Below are 22,782 nucleotides of genomic sequence, written 5' to 3'. Positions count from 1 at the left end.
ACACTGCAGGAAATTTAGCATGTCCGATCCACCTAACCCGCCTATCTTTGGACTGTGGCAGGAAACCAAGGAACCCAGCGGAAACCCACGTAGACATGGGGAGAACATGCAAACTCCATATGGTCACCCAAGAATGGAATCAAACGTGGGTCCCTGGTGCTGTGAGGCAGCAGTGCTAACCACTGAGCCACCGTGCCGCCCCCTTATATTTTCGTCCTGCAATTCAGACAATTTACACAAATACAGAAAGTGACGCTACTATGAGATCACCTCATGAAGAAGTTAATAAGAGCACACCAACAGAGTTCAACTACAGTTTCATCCCTGCCATATTTAGACTCGAATTTCAAATAATGTTGATCTTGCTAATGTTGATCTTGCTTTGCACACCTCCTGTGCAGTGTGACCTGAATGCCTCATTCTGTCTAGGCACCCTTTGATCTCTATGTCCTTGTTTGCTCTAATCTGCATGTACTGCTTGCAAAACAAAGCTTTTCACTGTACTTAGGTACATGTGACTACAATAAATCAAATCAAATCAAGAATGAAATAGGAATTCCTGAAAACCAAAATGTAGCCGCAGAAATAAAATAAGCATCAAATATATCTCTGGAGGAGCTCTTGAAAAATAAATTACTTTGACACCTTGCTCAGCAGGTCTGACAGATTTTGTGATGAGTCAAACAGGATTGATGAGCCAGATTTTCTCAATGACTGGACAGGCACTGTGGCAATATAATTAGAAATTGCACAGGGGGATATTGCAGAACGCCCCATTGTAGCAGCCTCAGAAGGAATTGCTTAGGAAACTGAATTTTCCATTGGGCAATCCCTGTGCACCTGGAACCCTCTGCAAATCTCCACCTAACTTAAAGACTTCAGATGGTTCTGATGAAATTAAGCAAAATAGTTACTCAGGAAGAGTTCATTTTAAGTTTTGTGATGACTCCAGGAACAATGGAGCTCGATTTCCAGTGTGCTACTGCAGAGAGGCATAACAAGTTGTTTAGCTGACTGTGTACTTATCTCACACATCCCCAACTACATGTTCCCCAGACTCCTTATACCTACAGACCCCCACATCCTCTTATTCTCTTTATAGTGTGGAGGTGGATAAATGAAACAGACCAGGCAGCATCAGAGGAGCAGGAAAGCTGACGTTTTGGGTCGGGACCCTTCTTCAGAAATGGGGGAGGAGAAGAGGGCTCTGAAATAAATAGAGGGGGTGGTTGGGCTGGGGAAGGTAGGTGGGATGGTGATAGCAGGCAGGTAGTAATGGGGATTGGTCAGTGAGGCAGGAGGAGCAGATGGGTGGGAGAGAAGATGGAGAGGTCAAGGAGGCAGGGATGAGAGGGAGGGTTGATTTTGGGATGAAGCCAGGGGTAGGGAGATTTTAAAGCTAGTAAAGGTGGGATGGCGATAGGTAAGTATAGAAAGTATACCTGCACACTGACCAATCCCACCGCTGGAATTAAGAATCTAATGATTCATTGTTGAATGTCAGGAAAAACCCACCTAGCTCACTAATGTCCTTGAGAGAAGGAAACTGCCATCCTTGCCTGGTCTGACCTACATGTGACTCCAGACCCACAGCAATGTGGTTGACTCTGAACTGCGCTCCGGGCAATTAGAGACGGGCAATGAATGCTGCCTGGCCAGCAAAGCCCTCAACCCATGAATGAATAAATAAAAAAAACAACCACACAGGCAGCACTCTCAACATAGCTAACACAAATCTTGTAATGCTATGATCACTGGGACCTAATTATTTTACTAACACTGTTTCCACTTTACCCACCTCATAGAAATTGTAGAGACATTGAGCATAATATTCAGCAATGCCTCCTTTCTTATTAGTCTGAGAATACTAGTCTAGTAAATTTATCTGAATACACTTTAGAAACATTTTTCCCCCATGCCTTGTCAGTTCCCCACTGCATTCTGAGAATTTACATGTGGGATGAGGCATCAGCAAAGACATTGTTCTTCCCTGCAATGTGAGTGACTTTTTTTTCAGGTGGACAGACTGCAGAGACATATTCCACACAACAATCTATCATTGGCTATTTTGCACTTCTCTGAGAATTTCAAAGGATTGTGGTCTGTGTATAGCAGGATGATTTTCACTTTATTTTTATAGAAGCCTCTTGGCACTCCCCTGTCCAGATGACATCTGCTATGATTTTCTCTCTGTTGCTGTATATTATCAGGTTATCCAGGTATGCTGCACAGTTGCTGAGCCCAGCTATTACCTGGTGTTTCAGCATCTGAAAGGTTCTTAGGGTATTGTTAAAGCTAAAAAAAATGATCGTACTCTGACATAGATCTTCCTGGTTGTCAAAGTCTGAGATTGCTCTCACTCTGGAGAGGTATGTGGACTTGCCATTCTGCACTTAAAAGGGTATGTTTGTAGAGGTAAGCTAAGTGGCCCATCTTATCTCTACCCTCCTTAAAGCATGGACTTGGGGTTAAACCTGTGCTGGTTATTGTATTTACTCACCACAAGCAAATGAGAGCCATGTTAATTGCTTTAGGACCAGCACAAGTAGGGAGCTCCAGCTGCTCTGGCTAGATTCAATGATTTTTCTTTCCAGCAAGTGCTGAATGTCCTGCCTGACCTTTATCAACTTTTCAGCCCTTAGCTAGTAAGGTTTGTTATGTACTGGTGGCGATTCTCCCAGGTACAGGTCAAGGACTGTTAGCTGGGTGCAATCTGACAGATTGCTTTACATTGTGTGAGCAGAGTGAGAGCACCCTCATCACTGAGCTTTTCTATCTGTGAGTTATCAGCAATCGTTGAATTGCCTTTTGGATGGTTTTGGTGATCTTTCTTCCAGTGCATTGATTTCCCTAATTCAGCTACTGCAGGGATGGGCTGGTCCTGGTTCTGGCACATATTGATTGGACAACTTGGCTCACATTGGTTGTCTACTTTCTGTTGCATTGCAATGTGGCAGTTGGACTATGTGAGGCCTCTCCTTATTAGTTTACCTGTACAGGAACTGCCCCAGTCCCTATTTTAATTCAGCAAGGATGGTATTTGCCAGTTCGATTTGTGGCTCATTTCTTCATTTCTTTTGATATCTACAGCTTCTTTCTTGACCCCTTATAAATTCATAGTTTGATTTCAGCATCTTTAAAACCCGGTAGCCACCTTATCCCTAACGGGTTACCTTACACCTTGTAAGGCCTTTGAACATTTTCCTGCCTCCTGCAACCCTGTAGAGCTTTGCTGAAATGGTATGGCCTCTTGTCTATTTTCTGGAGCCCATTCTGACCTCTTTTGACTCCGAAAGCTCTTGGACTTCTGAGTTCTGGGGTATTTATTATGACCCCTGTTCGCTCAATTAGATCTTCTCTGACCTTTTTAATTCCTGTAGGTTCTATCCTGATTCAAGTTCTACTCTTAGGTTCTGACATAGCCTTCTTAACCTCCTGTGGCTTTTACTTTATTTTTTCAATATCTGCAGACTCTTTCATTCCTTTGAGTGTGTTCAGGACCTCATCACCTCTCTTGAGCTAAGCAGAAACTTTCTGGCTGCCTTCTGCTTTCCAGGCTCCCTAGACTGTTCTTGAATCTCTGGTCATTTATCTGGGACCCTACCGAGCCATTTCTCAGTCATACAGTTAATTCGTATTTCAAATTTCACGTCCAGCATGTTTCACTGAGAAGGGCATTCACACTCTTCTGTTTCCTGAAACCCAAGTCATATTTTCCTCTTTTCCAGCTTTATCAAATGTTTTTGACTGTGGCAATCATTCTGGGCTTGCATGTTAATCTCAGCTACACCAAGAACTGAACCAAGGCTATTAGTATCACTCTGCATCGCAATCAGCCATCCAGCCAACTGAGTAACTGACAGAAGTGTATGACTTTCAGGCTAAACCCACAACCAGCTGTCTCTGTCTCTCTCTCCCTCTTTCTCATGAGAGGGCAGCACTATGGTCTCTGGGAAACCACAACTTTGTCTTTATTCTGGGCACAATACCCTAATTGGTTTTAGGCTGTGACTCTTCCACCCGTTCTTGATATGGGCTGAAGCCCAAATGCTCAAGAAACATCTGGAGTAACTCTGGTCATTTTGCCTCATTTGGTACTTCCATCTGTACTTTAACAGCTCAAAATCTTGACTATCTTGTGGTCTGAAAGCCTAATGTTTGACTGAGATAACAAAGTGAAGAGCTGGATGAACACAGCAAGCCAAGCAGCACCAAGGAGCAGGAAAGATGATGTTTCGGGTCTGGACCCTTCTTCAGAAATGTTTGACTGTTCCTTTTCAACACACAACTTGCCTTAATATTAAAATTAAGAGAATTTGCTGTGCTACTTTTTTTTCAAAAGAGAAAGTAATTACAGCCACTGATTTTTATTTTCCTTTAGTTTTGTGTAGTATTCAATTCAGCCTTGTTTCTTAGATTTGGGCTCTAGTCAGGCTTTGAGAATTATAGCCATATGCAGCTTGTATTAATGGATCAATCCTGGCTTTGTGTCCCAAATTTCTCTTTGGGAATAATGTGAGAGAGAATTTAATTATTTTATTGTTCTTCCCTTCTATTGGTGAGCAAAAATTATCTTTATTTTCCCTTTCTGTTCCTTTTGAAATGGACTGCAGCATGACTTTCTTCAAACCCTATTCTAGGTGAATTCTAGGTAAAATAACAACCTGCAGAAAACACTTTATGGTTAAAATCAAACTATGATTTATTTAAACCTGTGGGATGATTGTCCCGATATATACATCTGCACACACAGTATACAAGGAAGGTAAAAGAAAAAGGTTACAAACAAGAATATCTTAACAATTAAACATATGGGCATCAATTCATGCTATTTCTTTCGGATCCAGGAAGCCAGTGTCTAGTGAAGGTTCTTGTGGTTAGCTGAACTTTTAGAATCCTTTTCCTTGTGGTTGAAGATGTAGCAAATGAAGTTATTCCATTTTTCAGACAATTATGAGATTTCTTTTGAGAACCATATTTTGAAGAGATCAAGAATAGATACAGGCTCAGCTTGGCTTTGAATCTGCTTGTAGTGTTAACAGGTCTTAGATTCCTGGCAGACCTATATCATGAACCTAGATCCCTGTTAGATTGAAGAAAGACTTCAGAAAATGTACAGTTAAAAACATTTTTTCAACGAGCAGAAATTTTGGACATGTGAGGATTCCCAGAAGAATTGGTTTGTAGTTCTGGTTAGAACCACATTTCCTTTTTAATAGATCAACAGTGAATCATTAGCACCACTTCAAACATAATGAATTTCATAGCTTGCCTTTGTTCATAACTGGCTGCAGAGCAGAGGTCTTTTTGTGTTTGTTGACAGCAAGGCCCAAACAATGCAGGGATGAGGTATTACAGGACAATTACACCTGTGTTTTATTCTGTTTACTATTGAGTATGTAAAGTGACAGCATTGCTGGTAATTGTGTTTTAACTGAACAATGTTAATTTAAAAATACAAAGCAAGATGTTAAAACTTTTAAAAAATAATTCATGAGTCTTTCTCGTATCTTGTGAACATGACAATATAATGTTGACGTGTTGGTATTGGATTAGGGTGGACAAAGTCAGAAGTCACATGGCACCTGGTTGTAGTCCAACAGGTTTAGTTGAAAGCACAGGCTTTTGTAGTGCTGCTGCTTCTTCAGGTGACTTCACCAAACAAAAGAGCAGTGCTTCCAAAGCTTGTGATTTCAAATAGACCTGTTGGACTATAACCTGGTGCTATGTGACTTCGGCCTATGACAATATGAACTCTTAATGGGGGCAACTGATTGAATGTCAGGTTCCCAGGATGATGACGCAACATGACCAGATACGTGAAGTCATCACCCCTGGTTTCCCGGGATGACGTCACGTGTTTCCGGGTTGCCAAGGTGATTGCATCACGTGTTATGGAGGTTGCCAGGGCAATGATGTCATTGCCGGACCGGGCCGTTGCTATGCTGATGATGTCACAAACGGACTGAGTCTTTGAATCGGTTTGATTTCTCCCGCCCCCACTCTCCCCGCTTCCTCACCACCCCCCCCACACCCACACCCACACAGGCAGAGCCGGCGGCCGGGCCCTCAGGTACAGTACCGGTGACCGGCACCTCTCAGCCGCCCGAGTCGGCCCGGCCCAGCCTGACTTACACTCTCTCTCTCTCTCTCACACACACACACAGACACAAACAGGGCCACCAACTTTTTGACAGGACCGGCTGATTCCGGGAGGGGGCTAGGAGAAGGAACAGGAGAGTGTGTTACAGGAGGCGGGTGTGGGGGCAGGCCCGAAGGGGAGCGCGATGATTAGAGTGAACCCAGTCTTGACTGTACGGGGCGAAGTTGGTAGGTGAAGGAAACAGAGTCCCGGAGGAGAGCAGCCCAGCCACGAGGCGAAAGTGGGGAGTGGGAGGCTTTTGGAGGATCCGTGTGAGTGGAGTCCCAGAGTTAGGTTGTGGGGGGCTGGGGTGGTGCCCCGGTGCTAGAGGGATCCGGAGTTAGGGTGTCCCGGGGGTGGGGGGTGGGGTATGGTAAGGGTCCCGGAGTGAGGAGGTCCCGCGGAGCAGGGCCCCGGCTCCCAGCGTCGGTTCGAAGCGAGCGCCCTAGTTTGTGTCCAATGAGCGCAGCTCGGCTTTGGAATGGCCGGGCGGTGCGTAAACAAGCGCAGAGGCGCCTCCTCCCTCCCGCTCTCTGTCTCTCCCTCCCTCTCGGTATTTCCGCGATCTCACTCCTGCTTCTTACAGGGCAGCAAGTGTTGAGTCCCATTCAGCCAGTGACAAAACTTAGCTCTTTCCCCCCTCTCTCTCTCTCGCTCTCTCTATCTTCTTCAACACCCCACCCCCCACCGGGTGTTTATTCATTTCTTGGTTTTTTTTGAGACATCATCCGGCCGCGATTCCCATCCAACCCCACAACCAAAAAAAAATTTATAAAACTCTAGTCCTCTTGTAATCACTATGGCCTCTTGAGAAAACAAAAGGTAAGAAACGCAGTCGCCAAAAATTAAAGAGAGAAAATGCCTAACTGAGGCATGGGGGGCGGGGGGAAACGGTGTGGTGACTGAGCCGAGCTGGCTCTCGTTTCCAGCCCCTGTAGTTTGTGCAAGATGCGATCATGTGTCAGGATCAAGTTGCCCCGGCAGGCAGACGCCGAGCGACCTTGCCGTTAGTGCAACAGCAGCTTTGAAGTTAAGGTGCCTGGGTAGCCCTGAAATAACTAATGCGCCACACACACTCATACACAAAACTGCTGGAAACTTCTAGGGCTTTTCCCCCCCCTCTCTCTGTTTATGGAGACTCAGTGAGAGAGAGGGGAGTTTGGTGGAGAACAGGTTGGGGTTTGGACGCGGGCTTTCTGTCTCCGCCGGGTCCGATGGAAGAGAAGCGACTTTCCCAGTTGGGTTGCGGCTCCGACTCGGGAGTAGATCTGTTTTCCTCTCCCTCCCTCTCTCTCTCTCTCGCAGCCTGACGCAAATAGTGACGCTGGTGGCTTCCTGATGAGAGACAGACACGACATAGGGCGCTCGGTACCGCTCAGTGCTACAGTAGAAAGCGGACTTTCGCTTTCCCCTTGCCTCGCTTCACGCTACATCATGCTGCTGCGCAGTTGTTTTTTTAAAAAAAATCCCAGGGAGGGAGGGAAGCAATCGGTCCATCTCCATTATTGCGAGATACAAGTGGTGAGATGAGTTTGTTTGTGGATATAAGCTGTATTCACCCCAGGGATAGAATTCGGTGCGTAGTGTGTCAGCTGATTTATTTATATATATAATATAGAGAGAGGGGGACAGCATTGCCTGGACTGTGTAGTGAAATTGGAACAGCTTTTTAAGTAAGTGCAGTGCGCTCCACACTAAATCCACGCACACACCTGCGCACATAATAACTACAGCACACCGAGTCAAACTGACAGGGCTCCACGTGTTCAGCTTTCACAGCGTACCCATCAATTTGCTGCTCGGCAAAGAAGGCAAGAGCGCCTCTTTGAACAGAGCATACCCGATTGGTAGCCAGCATTGCGATACGGCCTACTTTTACACAAGGCTGCATCTTCCACCCTTCGTTGCGTGACGATGCACAAGTAGCATTCATAGGAGGGCTTCATGTGCGTTGCTTGGAAGTTGTGGGGCAGTGCAGGGTAAACGGCATTTTGAAACGATTTATGATGCAGTGGGTTCCATCAGTCTGTATGTAAGAATTTAAACTTTCAAAGAGCAGTCATTAGTGAAATTCTTTAAACATCAGCATTGTAACAGAAATGATTTTGGAAATCTAGACAAATAGTTTACTCTCAAACTCCCAGTATTTTTCAAGTGTGTATCACATATACCCAGTTTATATGAGTAAGAATTAAAGAATTATGGATTCCTTAAAATAACCAAGTCTAATTCAAGGGGGAATGTCATGTAGTAAATTATTGAGTCAAATGATGGTTACATTCCCAAAATTTTTTTAACCCAAATTTGTAAAATTGAGATATACAAATTCAGTTACAACAGCCTGTCTTGTTACCTTGTAGACTTGTCCTAGTTACCAGGATGACTTGTGGTTTGATGGTTTCATGACATGATGCTTGGCTGAAAATTTCCTAATGAGATAATGACACCACTTCAGCTGATAATTTAATATTATTTTCAAGTAATTTTGTTTCTGGTGGACTGTTTATGGAAATTACTTATTTCTACAATTTTAATTTTAGTATTGATTGAACGTGATCCAGATTAATTAAAATTAAGCATTATTTGCTATAATCTTTCACACTGCTTGAAAACATGATATGCATAATTCTGGAGCATTCTTTCACTTGGACATTATTTTTGATATTGTCAGTGGCTAACATCTTAAACTGAAAGATGTGTGTTTGTGACATAATGGGATTGAGATTTGCTTTGTGACAAAATAAGAGATTTGTATGGTTACCCACACCCCTATCCCCAAAACAAAACACCAAATGCAAATTTCACAGTTTGTTCATATTAGTTACTTGGATGTAATCATGAATTTTTTTATGTTTTAACATGTTAGTTGCTTCATGAACAACTTGAACTTCAAAGAACCAATTTGAATAAGTAAATTGGTAGTTTTATAACACTGCAATAGCCAATCGCTGCACTGTTTTCAACTATGATTTAATGTACAGTTAATATCTTTATCTTGTAATGCTATAGGTTTTGGACACTTTGTACAGTACAGAAGAAGAGAAAAGCGTTACCTTGATCCTTGACTAAAGGACAATGTACTCCTGGAGAAGTTGATTTGCTTCAAATTTATTTCAACAAATTTCTCAGACAGATGCCTGGAGAAGTGCAGCTGTGCCGAGCAGCACAGCAGGTTCTTTAAGCCTAGAGCCACCCATCAACTCTGGCCTGATTTTCCTGTTCTTTTACTGTTATCTTGTTCAACAATGGCTACTCAAAGGAAATACCTAGTGAGAGAATTTAATGCCTTCATCACTTGTTACATCTGCAAGGGCTATCTAATCAAGCCAACTACAGTGACTGAGTGTCTACACACTTGTAAGTAATGCTGCAAGAACCATGATATATGTTTCAGATTGATAATCTGGGAGTATTGCAACAGGCTTGGTAAACAATTCATCGTCAATTATTGCATATGAGGAAAGAAATGAAAATACCATGTTGAAACAAAGCTTTCTGGAATATTGACAGTAACAGAAAATACTTAAAAACATAGTTGGTAGTATAAGTGGAGATAATTTTTTCCAACTGTTGCTGCCTTCTATTAATAGGAATGAACTTTAGAATGGAATGATTCTATTTCTGTCAATGGTTGCCTGGTTAATGGCCTTCCACTGTATTGTAAAAATTAATCTTGTTAGCAGAATAACAAAGTATACTATTGGCAGGTAATTGACAGTAGGTAGTTTCCATCTGTCATCCAGCTCCTGTTCAAAGGACTCCTTGGATGTCTTTTACTTATACACACATTCCAAAATTTACATCTGGTTTGTATGTATTACCTATCGCTTTGGATCTTAATCTTTGAGCACTATTTTTGAACTAAATCTCAATCTTATGCCTCCTCTCCCCAATTTATCTATGTTTCCAGTAACATTCCCTAATTGGGTTTCACTCATTTAACATCTCAGTTAGCCTTATCTCCTAAAAAATATCAGGGATTAAACATCTTCCTAGATGATATAATACATATCCCTTGGTGTTTTTTGCAATATCCATTCTACTTGCTGCTGGCTCTTTCAGAATAGATATTTCAGAATCATGACGTGTACTTGTTGATCATGTTGCCTATTTTCCATTTTGGCTTTCAAGCTCTGATCGTGTTGCTACTGCTTGGCTGAATGACTAGCCAGAACACTCATTTCCTGGGTGCCCATGTCATCCTCCAAATTGTTGAGGATCAATCTAACGTTATCATTACTTGTGACAGCTGATCCAATGCTATAACTCCTGCCCCACCTCTCTCGATGAAGCTGCGATAGGGTTACACCTTACATGCATGTCTTCCCAAAATTGCTATTTCTTGGCTCTGATTGTCAGGTCCTGCCATGACCTCTATTCTTGTGATAACTTTTCCTTCTTTGTGCACTAGCCCCTGTTTCTGTCCTGCTATCCCTCATATCCATCTTCATTGTTTACAGCACTTATGAGGGATCTACCTGAATTTCTATTTCAGAATCACAGAATTGTTACAGTAAGAAAGGAGACTATTGGGTGCATTATCGCTCCACCACCTCTCTGAATGAACATTAGCACCATTCTCCTATTTTTTCCCATAATCTTAAATATTGTTTGTGTTTAAATAATAATCTGACACTTTTTTTAATGTCTCAGTTGAATCCTTCTCCACTACAGTACTAGGCAGTACATTCCAGACCTTAATCACTGATTCTGTGGAAAAGTCTTTATCACAATCACTTTTGCTTCCTTTGCGAATTTTCTTATATCTTTGCACTCTTATTCTTAAACCTTTTACGAGAGGAACTGTTTCTCCCTATCTTCTCTATTCAGACCCCTCATGATTTTGAAAGCACATCAAATTTTCTCTTGTCCTTTTCTCCAACAAAGATAGTCCCACCTTTTTCCAATCTCCTTTCATAACTGAAGTTTCTCACTCTAGACACATTCTTGTAAACTTGTTCTATGTTCTCTTCAATCCTTCTTTACATCCTTCTTTAAGTATGGTGCCCAGAATTGAGATTTAACTACTGGTCTTCCATAAATGCGGCATAACTATCTTGCTCCTTTATGTCCCTATTGATAAAGCTTAGGATACTGTGTGCTTCATTAACTATTTGCAGTATCTGTCCTGTTACCTTTAGTGACTTACGCACCAGTACACCCCCAAGTCTGTCTGGGGGCTCCTGCTTACGCTTTAGGATAGCATCTTTTACTTTATACTGTTTCTCCGTGTTCTTTCTTACAAAATGTATCACCTCACACTTACAAACTTAATGGTCAGACTTTGGGCAGGGTTGCTGAGCAAAGAGGTTTGCAGGTTCATAGATCCTTGAAATTAGAGTCGCAGGTAGATAGGATAGTGAAGAAGGTGTTTGGTATGCTTGCTTTTAATGGTCAGTGCGTTGAGTGTACCAGTTGGGAGGTCATGTTGAGGCTATTTTCCCTAGTGAGTTGGAGACTGAGGGGTAACCTTTATAGAGGTTTATAAAATCATGAGTGTAAATAGGCAAGGTCTTTTACCCGGTGTGGGGGAGTCTAAAACTAAATGGCATAGTTTCACGATGAAAGGAGAAAGATTTGAAAGGGACCTAAGGGGTAACTTTTTCACACACCCAAGGGTGTGGTGCAAATATGGAATAAGCTGCCAGAGGAAGTGGTGGAGGCCGGTACAATTACAACATTTAAAAGACATTCAGAGGGGTATAGGAATAGGAAGGGTCTGGGGGATATGGGCCAAATACTAGCAAATGGGACTAGATTAATTTTGGATTTCTGGCTGGCATGTATGAGTTGGACTAAAGGACCTATTTCATTGCTGTACATCTTTCTGACTCTGTGACATTTCTGCACTGAACTTCAACAAGTTGGTGGGCAGATAATGGCAGATGATGTTGTTTTGTAGTTTTACACTGTCCTCCTCATACTTTGTAACTCTTTCAAGTTTGCATTATGTGCAAACTTGGAAATTGTCCTGCACACAAAATCTCTGTAGTTTGTGCCAGCCTTTGGGAACTCTGCTACAAGCCTCCTTCCAGAATGACAAATATCCATTAACTACTACTAGTTATTTCCTATCTTGCAGCTATTTTTGTATGTATGTTACAACTGTTATATTTATTCCACCTGCTATAACTTTTCTCGCTAGTCTGTTCAGCAGTACTGCATTGAAAGTCCTTTGTACATCTGTGTACACATATCAGCAATGTTGCTGTCATTAACTCTCACTGTAGCTTCTTCAAAAAAAGCTCTAGCAACTTAGTTAAGCATAATTTTTCCTTAAATCTGTGATATTTTTTCATAATTAACTCATTTTTCCTCACGACAATAATTCTGTCCCAAATAATTGTTTCGTGAAGTTTCCCCACCACCAAAGTTAGACTGGCTGGACTTTAATTGCTGGTCTTACCCTTTTCTTGAACAAGGGTGTTACATTTGCATACGTCCAGTCTCTGACACCATCCCTGAGCCTAGAGAAGATTCAAAGATTTTTGCCAGAGCCCCTGCAATTTCCCCTGTTGTTTCCTTCAGCGTTCTTGCACGTATCTTGCCTGATTCTGGTAACGTATCAACTTTAAATACTGACAGCTTTTTTTCATCCAAGGAACTCTTGGATTGTTTGTCTCACCTTTCCTTTTGAGGGAGTATATCTCAACTGTGTGAAAACTATCGGTTCTTTGAAGGTAGCTCATTGTTTAACCACAGTTTATCCCACCAGTCTTTAGTCCATTTTGTCTAGCCAAACCCTGTTCTTGCCACGTTGAAGTCAACTCTTTCCCAGTTAATTATTCTTGCACCAGATCGTTCTTCATCCTTTTCCGCCATCAGCTTAAAACTTGACGATACAATAATCATTGACCCATCATTGAATTATACAATGTTAGAACAGGCCATTTGGCCTATCGAGTCTACACCAACTCTGAAGAGCATCTCACCAGATCCATTCTGCCCCTGCAACCCCTTATTTCCCATAGCAAATCTCACTGGGGGAATGTTGCAGGGCAATTTAGCATGGCCAATTCACCTAATCTGCACATCTTTCAACTGTGAGAGGAAACCAGAGCACCCGGAGGAAACCCATGCAGACGTGGGGAAAATGCATAAACTCCACACAGACAGTCACCCAAGGTTGGAATTGAGTCGGGGTCTCTGGTGCTGTGAGGCAGCATGCCGCCCACTCTTAAAGGTCACATGCTGACATTTAATCTATTCAAAGCATCTTGTTCTGAAGACCGTGTTCTGGCAGTTTCTTCTTGTTGGACTGCACATGCACTGCTGTTGAAAATTCTCAGTCTCGGATCACCTGCACTTTACAATGAGAAACATCAGAAAGTTGTATGCACAGCTTAGTCTGTCACAGAAGCTATCCATGGACCCAGTTTACACTTCCCGTTGCCGCAGAAGGCTGCGAATATCGTCAAAGACCCCTCGCATCCTGGTAATGCTGTCTTCATCAGGCAGAAGATACAGAAGCTTGAACACGCATCAACGCACCAACAGGTCCAGAACAGCTGCTTTTCTGCTGTTATTAGACTGGTGAATGGACCTCTGTAACTTCAAATAGTGTTGATCTCGCTCTGTACACCTCCAATGCAGCCATTGCCTTATGCGCCTTGCTCTGTCGAAGCACCGTATGATCTGTAAAGACTTGTTTGCTATGATCTGCCTGTACTGCTCACAAAACAAAACTTTTCACTATACATAGGTACATGTGACTACAATAAATTAAACCAAATCAGTATCACTACCCTAGTCAAGATCCACGTAAGTAAAATTCACAATTATAACTACTCGGTGATGTTTGCACCTCTGTAATTTTCTTGCACATTGTTCCGTTACATCCTTCTCACTTGTTGCTGGTCTATGGACTATATTGAACAATGCAATTGCATCTTTTTATTCCTTAGTTCTACCCAAATTGACTCTATTCTTGAACTTGTGGGTTACCTTTCTACAGAACTACAATTTTTTCCTTAAACGCTAGTGCCCCCCAGCCATCTTTTTTATTTCTCTTTTCCTAACTTTTCTGAAAACGTTATAACGGGCAATATTTAGCATTCTTTGCTACCATCTTTCTATTGTACTCATAGCATTATGAATCCATGTGGTAAGCTGTACCGATTTGTGCATTGATTTGCATTATGGAACCCTGATTCAGACTCCATTTCTTCCTGCAATTCAATCTAATAAGTTAATGTTTTGTATTCTGATGCTATCCATCTCTTCCAGTGTTTTGTGCTCCTGGTATTACTTTGATATCCTGTCCTTGCTCCCATATCCCTGCAGGGTTAAAGACCCCCACAACTGCACTAGCAAGGATCCAGTCCTAGTCTGGTTAGGTGCTACCTATCTAGCCTCTCAAGATGCCATATCCTTCCGATTCAGTCTTCCCACTCCTGTAACATCTTTTCAGCTGTGCATCCATCTCTTATTCCCTTATTTCTCATTCTCAAGAACGCACTAGGAGTAAATTGGAAAGTACTGCTTTTGAGGTCCTTCTTGCTAGTATTCTATGTAGCTTCCTAAATGCTGTTTTAATGACTACTGTCCTTTCTGCCTTTGTTATTACTGTCACTGTGGGCCACTTATTTGTCCTGTTCCCGAAGAATATATTACATTGTGTTTGTGTTGGTCTTGAAGTGTCCACAAATCACCATACACACTGGATAAGACTTGAGCTTACTTTTGTACTCCTTGTTATAAATTTATTTGTCTAGTGCTAGGTTGTTTTAAGTGTGTACTTCTCAAAATTTTGAAATTCTATCAGCGGCTGCTGATATGCTTCACTGAAGTCCCCACTCAGCAAGTTTAATGTCTTATAATAAGTCTTCTATGCTTAATGCACCTCTTTCTTTCTAAGCACTGTTTTCCCATTTTGAATCAAATTCTCCAAGTAACCACTTTGTCTTGTTTTACTCTGGTCTAGTCTGACTTTCTGCCCCTTACTGATTCATTGTTGTTTATTTTAACTACACCTTTTCCTCTTTTTTGTTCTAATTTTTGTTGCGTTTTTGCTATTGTGAACCTGACCCATATCTATAGCTATTTGATCTTGCCATTACTAGTCTGTTCTGATTACGCGACTAGACTGGTAGACTGTTTCCAGCTCAGAAGGAGTGCCATTTAGGCCAACATGTCCATGCTGGTCAAAAAACAAATCTGATGACACTAGTCCTATTTCTACCTTTTGGCACATAACCCTAAAGTGTGTGGCAATAAAAGTGAATATCTAAATAAAGCCGGTTATGTCATGAGAGTTTCTGACTCAACCACCTTTTCATACAGTCCTGAAGAAGAGTCATACTGGACTCAAAACATTAATTCTGTTACTCTTTTCATTGGTGCTGCAAGACCTGCTGAGTTTCTCCAGCATTTCCTATGTTTGTTTCAGAGTTTTAGCATATACAGCATTTTGCTTTTATGAAGTTGTCATTATAATATTTCTTTTTGTCCAGTTATGTTGTTTTTCCCCAGAATTTACAAAAAACCTATGTTTTTTTCCTCATCTGCATGTAATTTTTTTATCAGGTAAAAAGTTGTAAATGTGATAATGACATATTTATCCCAACTCGCTTTTTATTTAACTTTCCATCTCTGTTTTCCAAGATTACCAGAATTTCTTGCAGCTCAATATTGCAAGAACCATTGTGAAATCAATTTACTTGGATCTTCTCAGAAACTTTGCTCAGTTGCTACAGATGCCACAGTTTCCCTGGCTGATGCAGGTTGTGCCCACCTTCAGGTGCTGAATGACCTAAAGCTGAGTTGGAATACCTTGCAGTGTCCATCCTGAAGCTTGCTGAATTCCACCTTCACAGACTTGCGCTTGTCTGAACCTACTCACTGCCAACAAAATCTGAGGAGGTGTTGCTGCTGCCTCTAGACCAGATGTTACCATCAGGCTTCCCATCTGTCATAGTCAGCAAACTCCAACTTGTTCCACCATTCACATTATTTCCCACATTAAGTGCCAGTCACCCAAACATCCTGTTCACACTTTGCACTGGCTTTGTTTTTAGTATATTTAGTTAGAACATCCTTACCTTCAATTTTCATCATTGCCTTCCCCTAAACCCTTCCACCAGCCCTTCAATGATGTGTCCATCCCAAGCCCTTTACCTAAAGCCTTTGTCATGTCTGTATTTTTTGTCATTTTCTCCTGACATTGGAGACCTGTGCTGCTGCGTGCCTCTGCTACATTATGGTAGCTGGTTCTTATGCAACACATTTCCTCTTTAATCTCAGACTTTCTTCCCCAAAACTTTCTTCCTTTCCTATTTCTGCCAGTACTTTTCAAAATGTGTGAATTCAAATTCTCTCACTTAACTGACTCTCTCAATTCACAATGAAGTTCAGTTATATGAAAGCATGTCCTTGTGGGGAAATATGTAGTTGATATCATATTTGATGATTGTTACTTTCCCAATGCCTCATTTCATGATCTCTTACTTTCTGAAAGGGTTGAAGCTGCAGTAAAGTGATTGTTCCAGGATTAGAAAAACAGACAATGGTTCTACTTCCATGCTGTGTGGATTACCTCATCTTCAACTTTGAAAAAGCACTTTTGTAGATATGTTTTACGATTCCATTTTTTATGTTGTTGTTGACCTCACTGTTTCTTTAGAAGGTTTAGAATTGAAGTGTTGTTTTCTTCTTCAGTTTTACTATCTATTGAGTTATACATCATATGGCCGTTACCTAGGATGATGGTGACCAGCCCTCTTAGCTGAAAATCATAGTTGTTCATTTAAAAACAATATGTTAGCAAATTACCTCTTGTGATACTCTCACTGTGTTGGAACATTGGAGCAGTGTTTAGATGCTTAGTCACTGACAGCCTATCCCTTCAATATCTGTACTCCCATTTGAATGACTATCAAAATGCTTCATAATATGAAAAAAATCCGAAGAGATGCATTTTGTTGCATTGAATGTTTCTTTACATTTCCAGTCATTTTGCCCTTTTCAGAAAAAAAGTAGCAAGAGATGGCAGCTGCATTGTTGTTTTTAGATCTTTAAGTGACTTAATGCTCCTTCACACAAATTGTCACTGAAAGGTTGACAGATATGTTGAGGGATTCAGATCCACACATACATTAACATCTGAATCTTCATTGCCGGGGAAGCAAGATGACAAAATATTGAAATAAATTCATGTAAACACGTAGTAAATAATGGACTAATAGCAAATGAACTGCTTGGATATTGTCCATGTGAATTCCTAAAAGGCATTTGATAAGGTCCCTTGTAAATAGAAAAGAAAAGGCACACCAAGTGCAAAACAGGTAGGATAAGAAGCTACCAAGGGGCAAAAAACTATTAGGTATACTTTTCAGGCTAGAAGCATGAAACAGTGGTGTGCTATAGGGCACGGTAATAGAATAGGCAGGTACATATAGAATGGGGATAAAGTAAAGTTAAAGGAAGCGTCTTGTAAATGCCTTCAGGAAAATTTAGAAGAATTAGTAGATTGGATTAGACTAGTGCAGCATAAAATTTAACACAGTTGTGAACTACTTCATTTTGTGAAGTGTAAGTAAAGGATACATGTACATGAAATGGAAATATTTTATAAAGGACAAAATACCAATTAAACTTGAGGGTTTTGAATAGAGTACACACTTTTTTTTCACAATTGAGGGAGAGGTTAATATTCCAGGCTTTCCACTGGAATTTTCCTGAAATTAGCGAAAGCAGCATAAAACGTTGAATGACTCCAGGTGCATGTTGCATGAGCATAAATTGTGTGTACCTGATCTTTAGTAACAAGGATTTAAAATAAAACGTTATTCTGGAATCTGGTTGTGCCCATAAAACTGACCAGGCCCCACATCTGAATAACAAACAAAGGAAGTTTCTGGCAGTTGTTCATTTACAATCATTTAAAGAATATCTTCAAATTGAATTTTTATTTTAAAGGCCCTAGCAGATACATTTCACATGTTTTTAGGTATTAAGCCATGGTAAAACTTTCTAGTTGTAATGAACCAGAGAATGGTTCAATTTTATTTTAGAAATTTCTTTTAGTGAATTTAAAGTAAGTAGTTGATTTGACATTTGTTACATTTTTTTGTTTTAAACCTATTTTCGGCCATTGCATTGAAACTGGATCATTTAATCAGTCTAAAATCTATCAACACATTTTTTTTAAAATGCAAATGAAAAAAAGTCTATCATGCTGCCTGATTGCGGTTCGTGGAGATTGATATGCTTTGCCATTCTAATGATGTTGATTTGAGAATTGAGCTACAGTATCACTTCAAATAAAACTGCAGAATGTCAAGGGCAATTGTGCGCTCTTTACTGATTGCACCTGAAAGGAAACAGTACCTGAAATATGATATAACAAGGTGTAGAGCTGGATGAACACAGCAGGCCAAGCAGCATCAGAGGAGCAGGAAAGCTGACGTTTTGGGTCTAGACTCTTCTTCAGAAAAATCAGCAGTTTCTACTATCTCAGTACCTGAAATATGTTCTTTGAAGTATGATATCCTGCATTTGACAATTAAGCATGTAGAATAAAGGCTAGGAGAATTTGGAGGACAACCTTAGCAAGAAAGATTTGGGCATGGTTCTCCAACGATGGGTTTGCTATGACTCCTGCTGGGAATGTTGGATGATTATTTGAGATCAAGAGTTCTGAGGCAACATTGTCGACTATCAAATGGAGACAGTGGTGGAAAAGTCTTGGAATCGATGCCAAGGCTCCATTATGCATATGTACATGCATCCTAGCTCCAGTGCACCATTAAAGTTTTCAGAATTGTCATGGCAAAAACAATGCTCTCATTGAACAATTCTTCAGCCATCTCTTTGAATGTACTCTGGGTGGGGGGGGTCTCGAATTTTCAGGTATTAAAGTAAATTTACTGTAATCTAATTTATTTGACTCTTGAGTTTAGTTTTAGTTGTTTTAACATTAGGTGCTGTTTAAATTTATTTTCTATCACAATGCTGCTGGTCAAATTAGTGACAGATTAATTATTTATATAAATGTCCGTAGAGTACCCTCATGTTTGGTAAACTAATTAGCTCCTGATCAAGTAAATCCTTGATATAAAATTTTTAAATTTTGGTTATAAATTCTCTCCAGGCTGTTGTTCCTTCCTATTTCTGAAACACCCTCTAGCTCAATAACCCTCCCAAATCTCTGCACTCCTCCAGTTCTGATCTTTGAGCATCTAATGGTTTTCTTCGCTTTGCCGTCAGCTTTGAAGGCTATTAGGCTTTGGAATTCCCTTCCTAAACATCTTCACCGCACTATTTTCTTCTGTTTTGAGACTTGAAATCTGATACTTTTAATCAAGTTGTTGGTCGCTGGTTTTAAAATCTCGCAGTGGTTGGAGTTGATTTTTGTTTGTTAAATGCTCTTTTGTAGTGCCCTGGGATGTTTTCTTCTATGTTAAAGTGGCGAGATAAATGCAAATTTTTTTTCTGCGTGTTTCAGGTAGTCTTTCCCTGTCATTTTTTTGGTTAGTCAATTCTTAGTAGTCAGTTCATGCTTAGTAGCATGAAATTAATATTGAGTTACAAAAGACTATGGGAGAGTGGAGATTAGACTGGTAGCTCTTAGAATTTCACCCTTGATTTGCATTTGGACAGGAATGCTCTTCTACAGTTAACATTTGAATAAAATAAAGCAGAAATTGATAGTTGCAAAAACACTGGTACAATTGGGAATTCAGACTGGCACTAACAGTTTCAGAAAGAAATGGCAGTAGGAATAGGAGAATGTTACTAGTAGTACAAATTCAACTTCTTTCACAATTGTTGCATCTGTTATGCTGGATATCAAAGAATTGGTGTAGAAATTTATGCAAGGGGAAGAGATCTGTGAAATATGGTGGTGTATGTTAAAATCACTGATTTGGAAGTTTACCTCAGGGTTTGCAGGGAGAGTCTAAACAGTTGGACACTTTGAAAGCTAGGTTGAAAAGCCTTTAAACCTCCGGAGAGGTAATCTTTGAATTACTTGTTATGCCATGCAAAAAATAGACTGAGGAACAGAATGCTAAAATGTGACTATAGACATAGTGTTGAGGAACTTGAGTGAGCTTTGGAACAAGAGACGGTTCGAACAAAGATGTGACTATCGTCAGAATCAAAATGACACCAGCATCTTTTCAGAGAAAGTCATTAGAGTAGTGGAGGAGAATTTTAAAAGGGAGTGTAATTAGAGGAGAGAAAACATGATTTGTGTAGTTGTTGGAACAGAAACAGAAGACTTGACTGAAATAAAAAGGATTGGACTATTATTAAAGGAAAAAACAATAGTTTATAATGATAGATACAGTGACATTTGTGGATGAGGAAAGGTATCAAAAAATCCATATAAAAACAAGGAAGAAATATCAAACATATAAAACAAACTGTCATGAGAAAAGTTAACATTTATGGAACGATATGATGGCTACACTGAAGACGTACTGGATTTAGATAGGACTGAGAACTTAATATTCCTGATTATAATAGTTCCATGACAGTTACATGGATGCAGAAAAGAAAGTGGCAGTGCCAAATTGATGGCAGGGTGGTCACACTGCTAGAACGTAATGTTGTCCAAAGGAGTTAGAACCATATCCACATCAGCATAAAGAATAGTTCCTAGCATACGTTTTAGACCGCTAAGCTTCACAGATGATATAAAGAGACAAAGATTTGTAAGGAAATTTGAGAAAAATGTTAGGTGGTTTTCATAATTCCAATACAGATTGAAGTGCTGATAATAAGTGGGGATAAAGTGTGATTGTGATCGTATGAAATGAAAGGTGGCTGATGGAAGCCTAAAATCAGTGTAGTGAAATTGGAGAAATTTTGAAAACGTTGTTCCAATGGAGTATGTTTCGCTACTGTCAGATTGGATGCCATCACTGAAAAATAGATGTTACATCCTACAAAATTAAAATTACATGGTCCATGTAGAACAACTTCAAAGATTAAAGGTAAGGTACAAGTAACACTGCAAGACAAATAGCATATGAGATTTCAAAATGTGTATGAATTCACAGGCAATATTTTCTCACTTTTAAAGCTCCCCACCTGTCTTTGCCTTAACATCCTTGTAATAGCAATGAGAGATTGATTAGTTTCACCAGGACTGGTTCAGAAACCAACCAACCAGTCAGCTGGTCAAGCAGAAGTCAGAAGATTTCATTGGGCTTCTTAGATTCATGACAGAACCCCTAAAGAAAGAAAGATCTATTGTGATTCCCCATGTTGGCATAGAAGAATTGTTTCATATTGTTAACAAGAATGAGGTCTCAGACTTTACAGGATTGATGGAAATGATTTCTATTCTTGTCATCACCAAAGAATGTTTCATTTTGCTGTCTGTCAAAGCAGAATTGTCAGTGACAGGGATATGTTGGATAAGAGGCAAGCTTCTGGTAGCATGACTAAGGATGTGAACATGTCTAGTCCACTGCATAGATAATCACTGAATCATCTAGCTGTAGTAAGGAGTTTATATACTTGAACTCAACTTTAACAGCTGATTGAGAGTAAAAACTTGCAAGAACAAAATGGAGATGAGTGGCACACAATGCCGTGGAAGTCAGATCTTGTCTGTAGATTCAGGACATGGTCAAAAAGAAAAAAATTGCTTTGTTTGAACATACATGGTACTGTGAAAAACAGAATATCTGTTCAAATTAAATACAAAACACTTGCTCTGGTACAGAAATCAGGGGTACTGCAAGGAAGAAAACAGTGCAGTTGTCATCTATAATGGACATTCCAGAGATGAGGTGTGCCCCAGATAAGATAATGCATCAACTACTTGTTTAGTAGGAACAACATCTGAGGTGAAGGACATTCAGGAGATAAAAGATCCTCCTTTGGAGAAATGGTTCACAGCTGAATCAAGGATAACAGTCCTCAAACCAAAGATCCAGCAGTAATCCGAGTCAGAAGGGAATGCATTCTGGAGTGCCTGCATTTGTGAAGTCAGAGAGTTGGGAAATGTGGTGGTAATTGTAAAAGTGGAGGGTTTATACATGAATATTTTAATGTTAGCTATGGGGAAAGACTGGGAGTAAGATGTTGTATAAGGTAATGGTTCTGAAAGACGTTGATGTTGACGTTGCATTAGCCCCAGTCGATGATGTAATGCCATCTTTGGGTGGAGAATTGGACGCTCGAATAAGTTGTCTGTCACTAGCTTTGACAGTTGTAATTATGCTTAACTAGCTACCGTTAATTGTATCAATTGCTATTATGCAATAAGCTACATCTTGCTAAGAAACATTCTTCTTAAGACCCTGTACTGGTTTGGAATTGATGGAATTCCCCCAGTGAAGAGGTCTCCATACAGAAGTCTTCCCCCACCGACCACCTTGAATTCCCCCATAAACTGTCAAGCCCTTGGAGTAGAAGCTGTTGCACGTGGCAGTTCTGTGAAATCATAGGTTAAGTCAATTAGTGGACTCTCAGTTTCTTGCACTTTTTATGGCCTCCTGGAGTCGATGAGCCATGTTTATATGAATTGTGGTAAACTGCAGCTTTACATGTCTGTTTTTTAAAAGGGGTTGCCTTCAAATTCAGCTTCAGCCCCAGACTGGGGTAGAGAGAAACTGCCAAATTGGACTCATGGGTCTGTACCCCTGCCTGGCCAAGGTGACCACTAATAAGCTCAGGCAATGAGT

At 40.5% G+C, this 22,782-nt stretch overlaps 1 protein-coding gene across 3 annotated transcripts in view; it reads left to right on the top strand.

Moving 5' to 3' along the window:
* Positions 1 to 6,599: 6,599 nt before the first annotated feature.
* pcgf5b (polycomb group ring finger 5b) overlaps positions 6,600 to 22,782 on the top strand; it is a 151,217-nt gene continuing 135,034 nt past the window's right edge. The window contains exons 1-2 of one of the 3 annotated variants that reach the window (XM_048550604.2): positions 6,600 to 6,964; positions 9,152 to 9,499. In XM_048550604.2, the coding sequence (XP_048406561.1) occupies positions 9,388 to 9,499 (112 nt within the window). In that variant the 5' untranslated portion in view covers positions 6,600 to 6,964; positions 9,152 to 9,387. Of the gene's footprint in view, positions 6,965 to 7,552; positions 7,719 to 9,151; positions 9,500 to 22,782 lie in introns of those variants that run through there. The other 2 variants (XM_048550605.1, XM_048550606.1) reach the window with 2 other exon arrangements.

The sequence above is a fragment of the Stegostoma tigrinum genome, chromosome 20, assembly GCF_030684315.1.
Source record: "Stegostoma tigrinum isolate sSteTig4 chromosome 20, sSteTig4.hap1, whole genome shotgun sequence".
Classification (NCBI taxonomy): domain Eukaryota; kingdom Metazoa; phylum Chordata; class Chondrichthyes; order Orectolobiformes; family Stegostomatidae; genus Stegostoma; species Stegostoma tigrinum.
The sequence above is the reverse complement of the archived record's forward strand: the minus strand, read 5'-3'. Positions and strand labels throughout refer to the sequence as shown.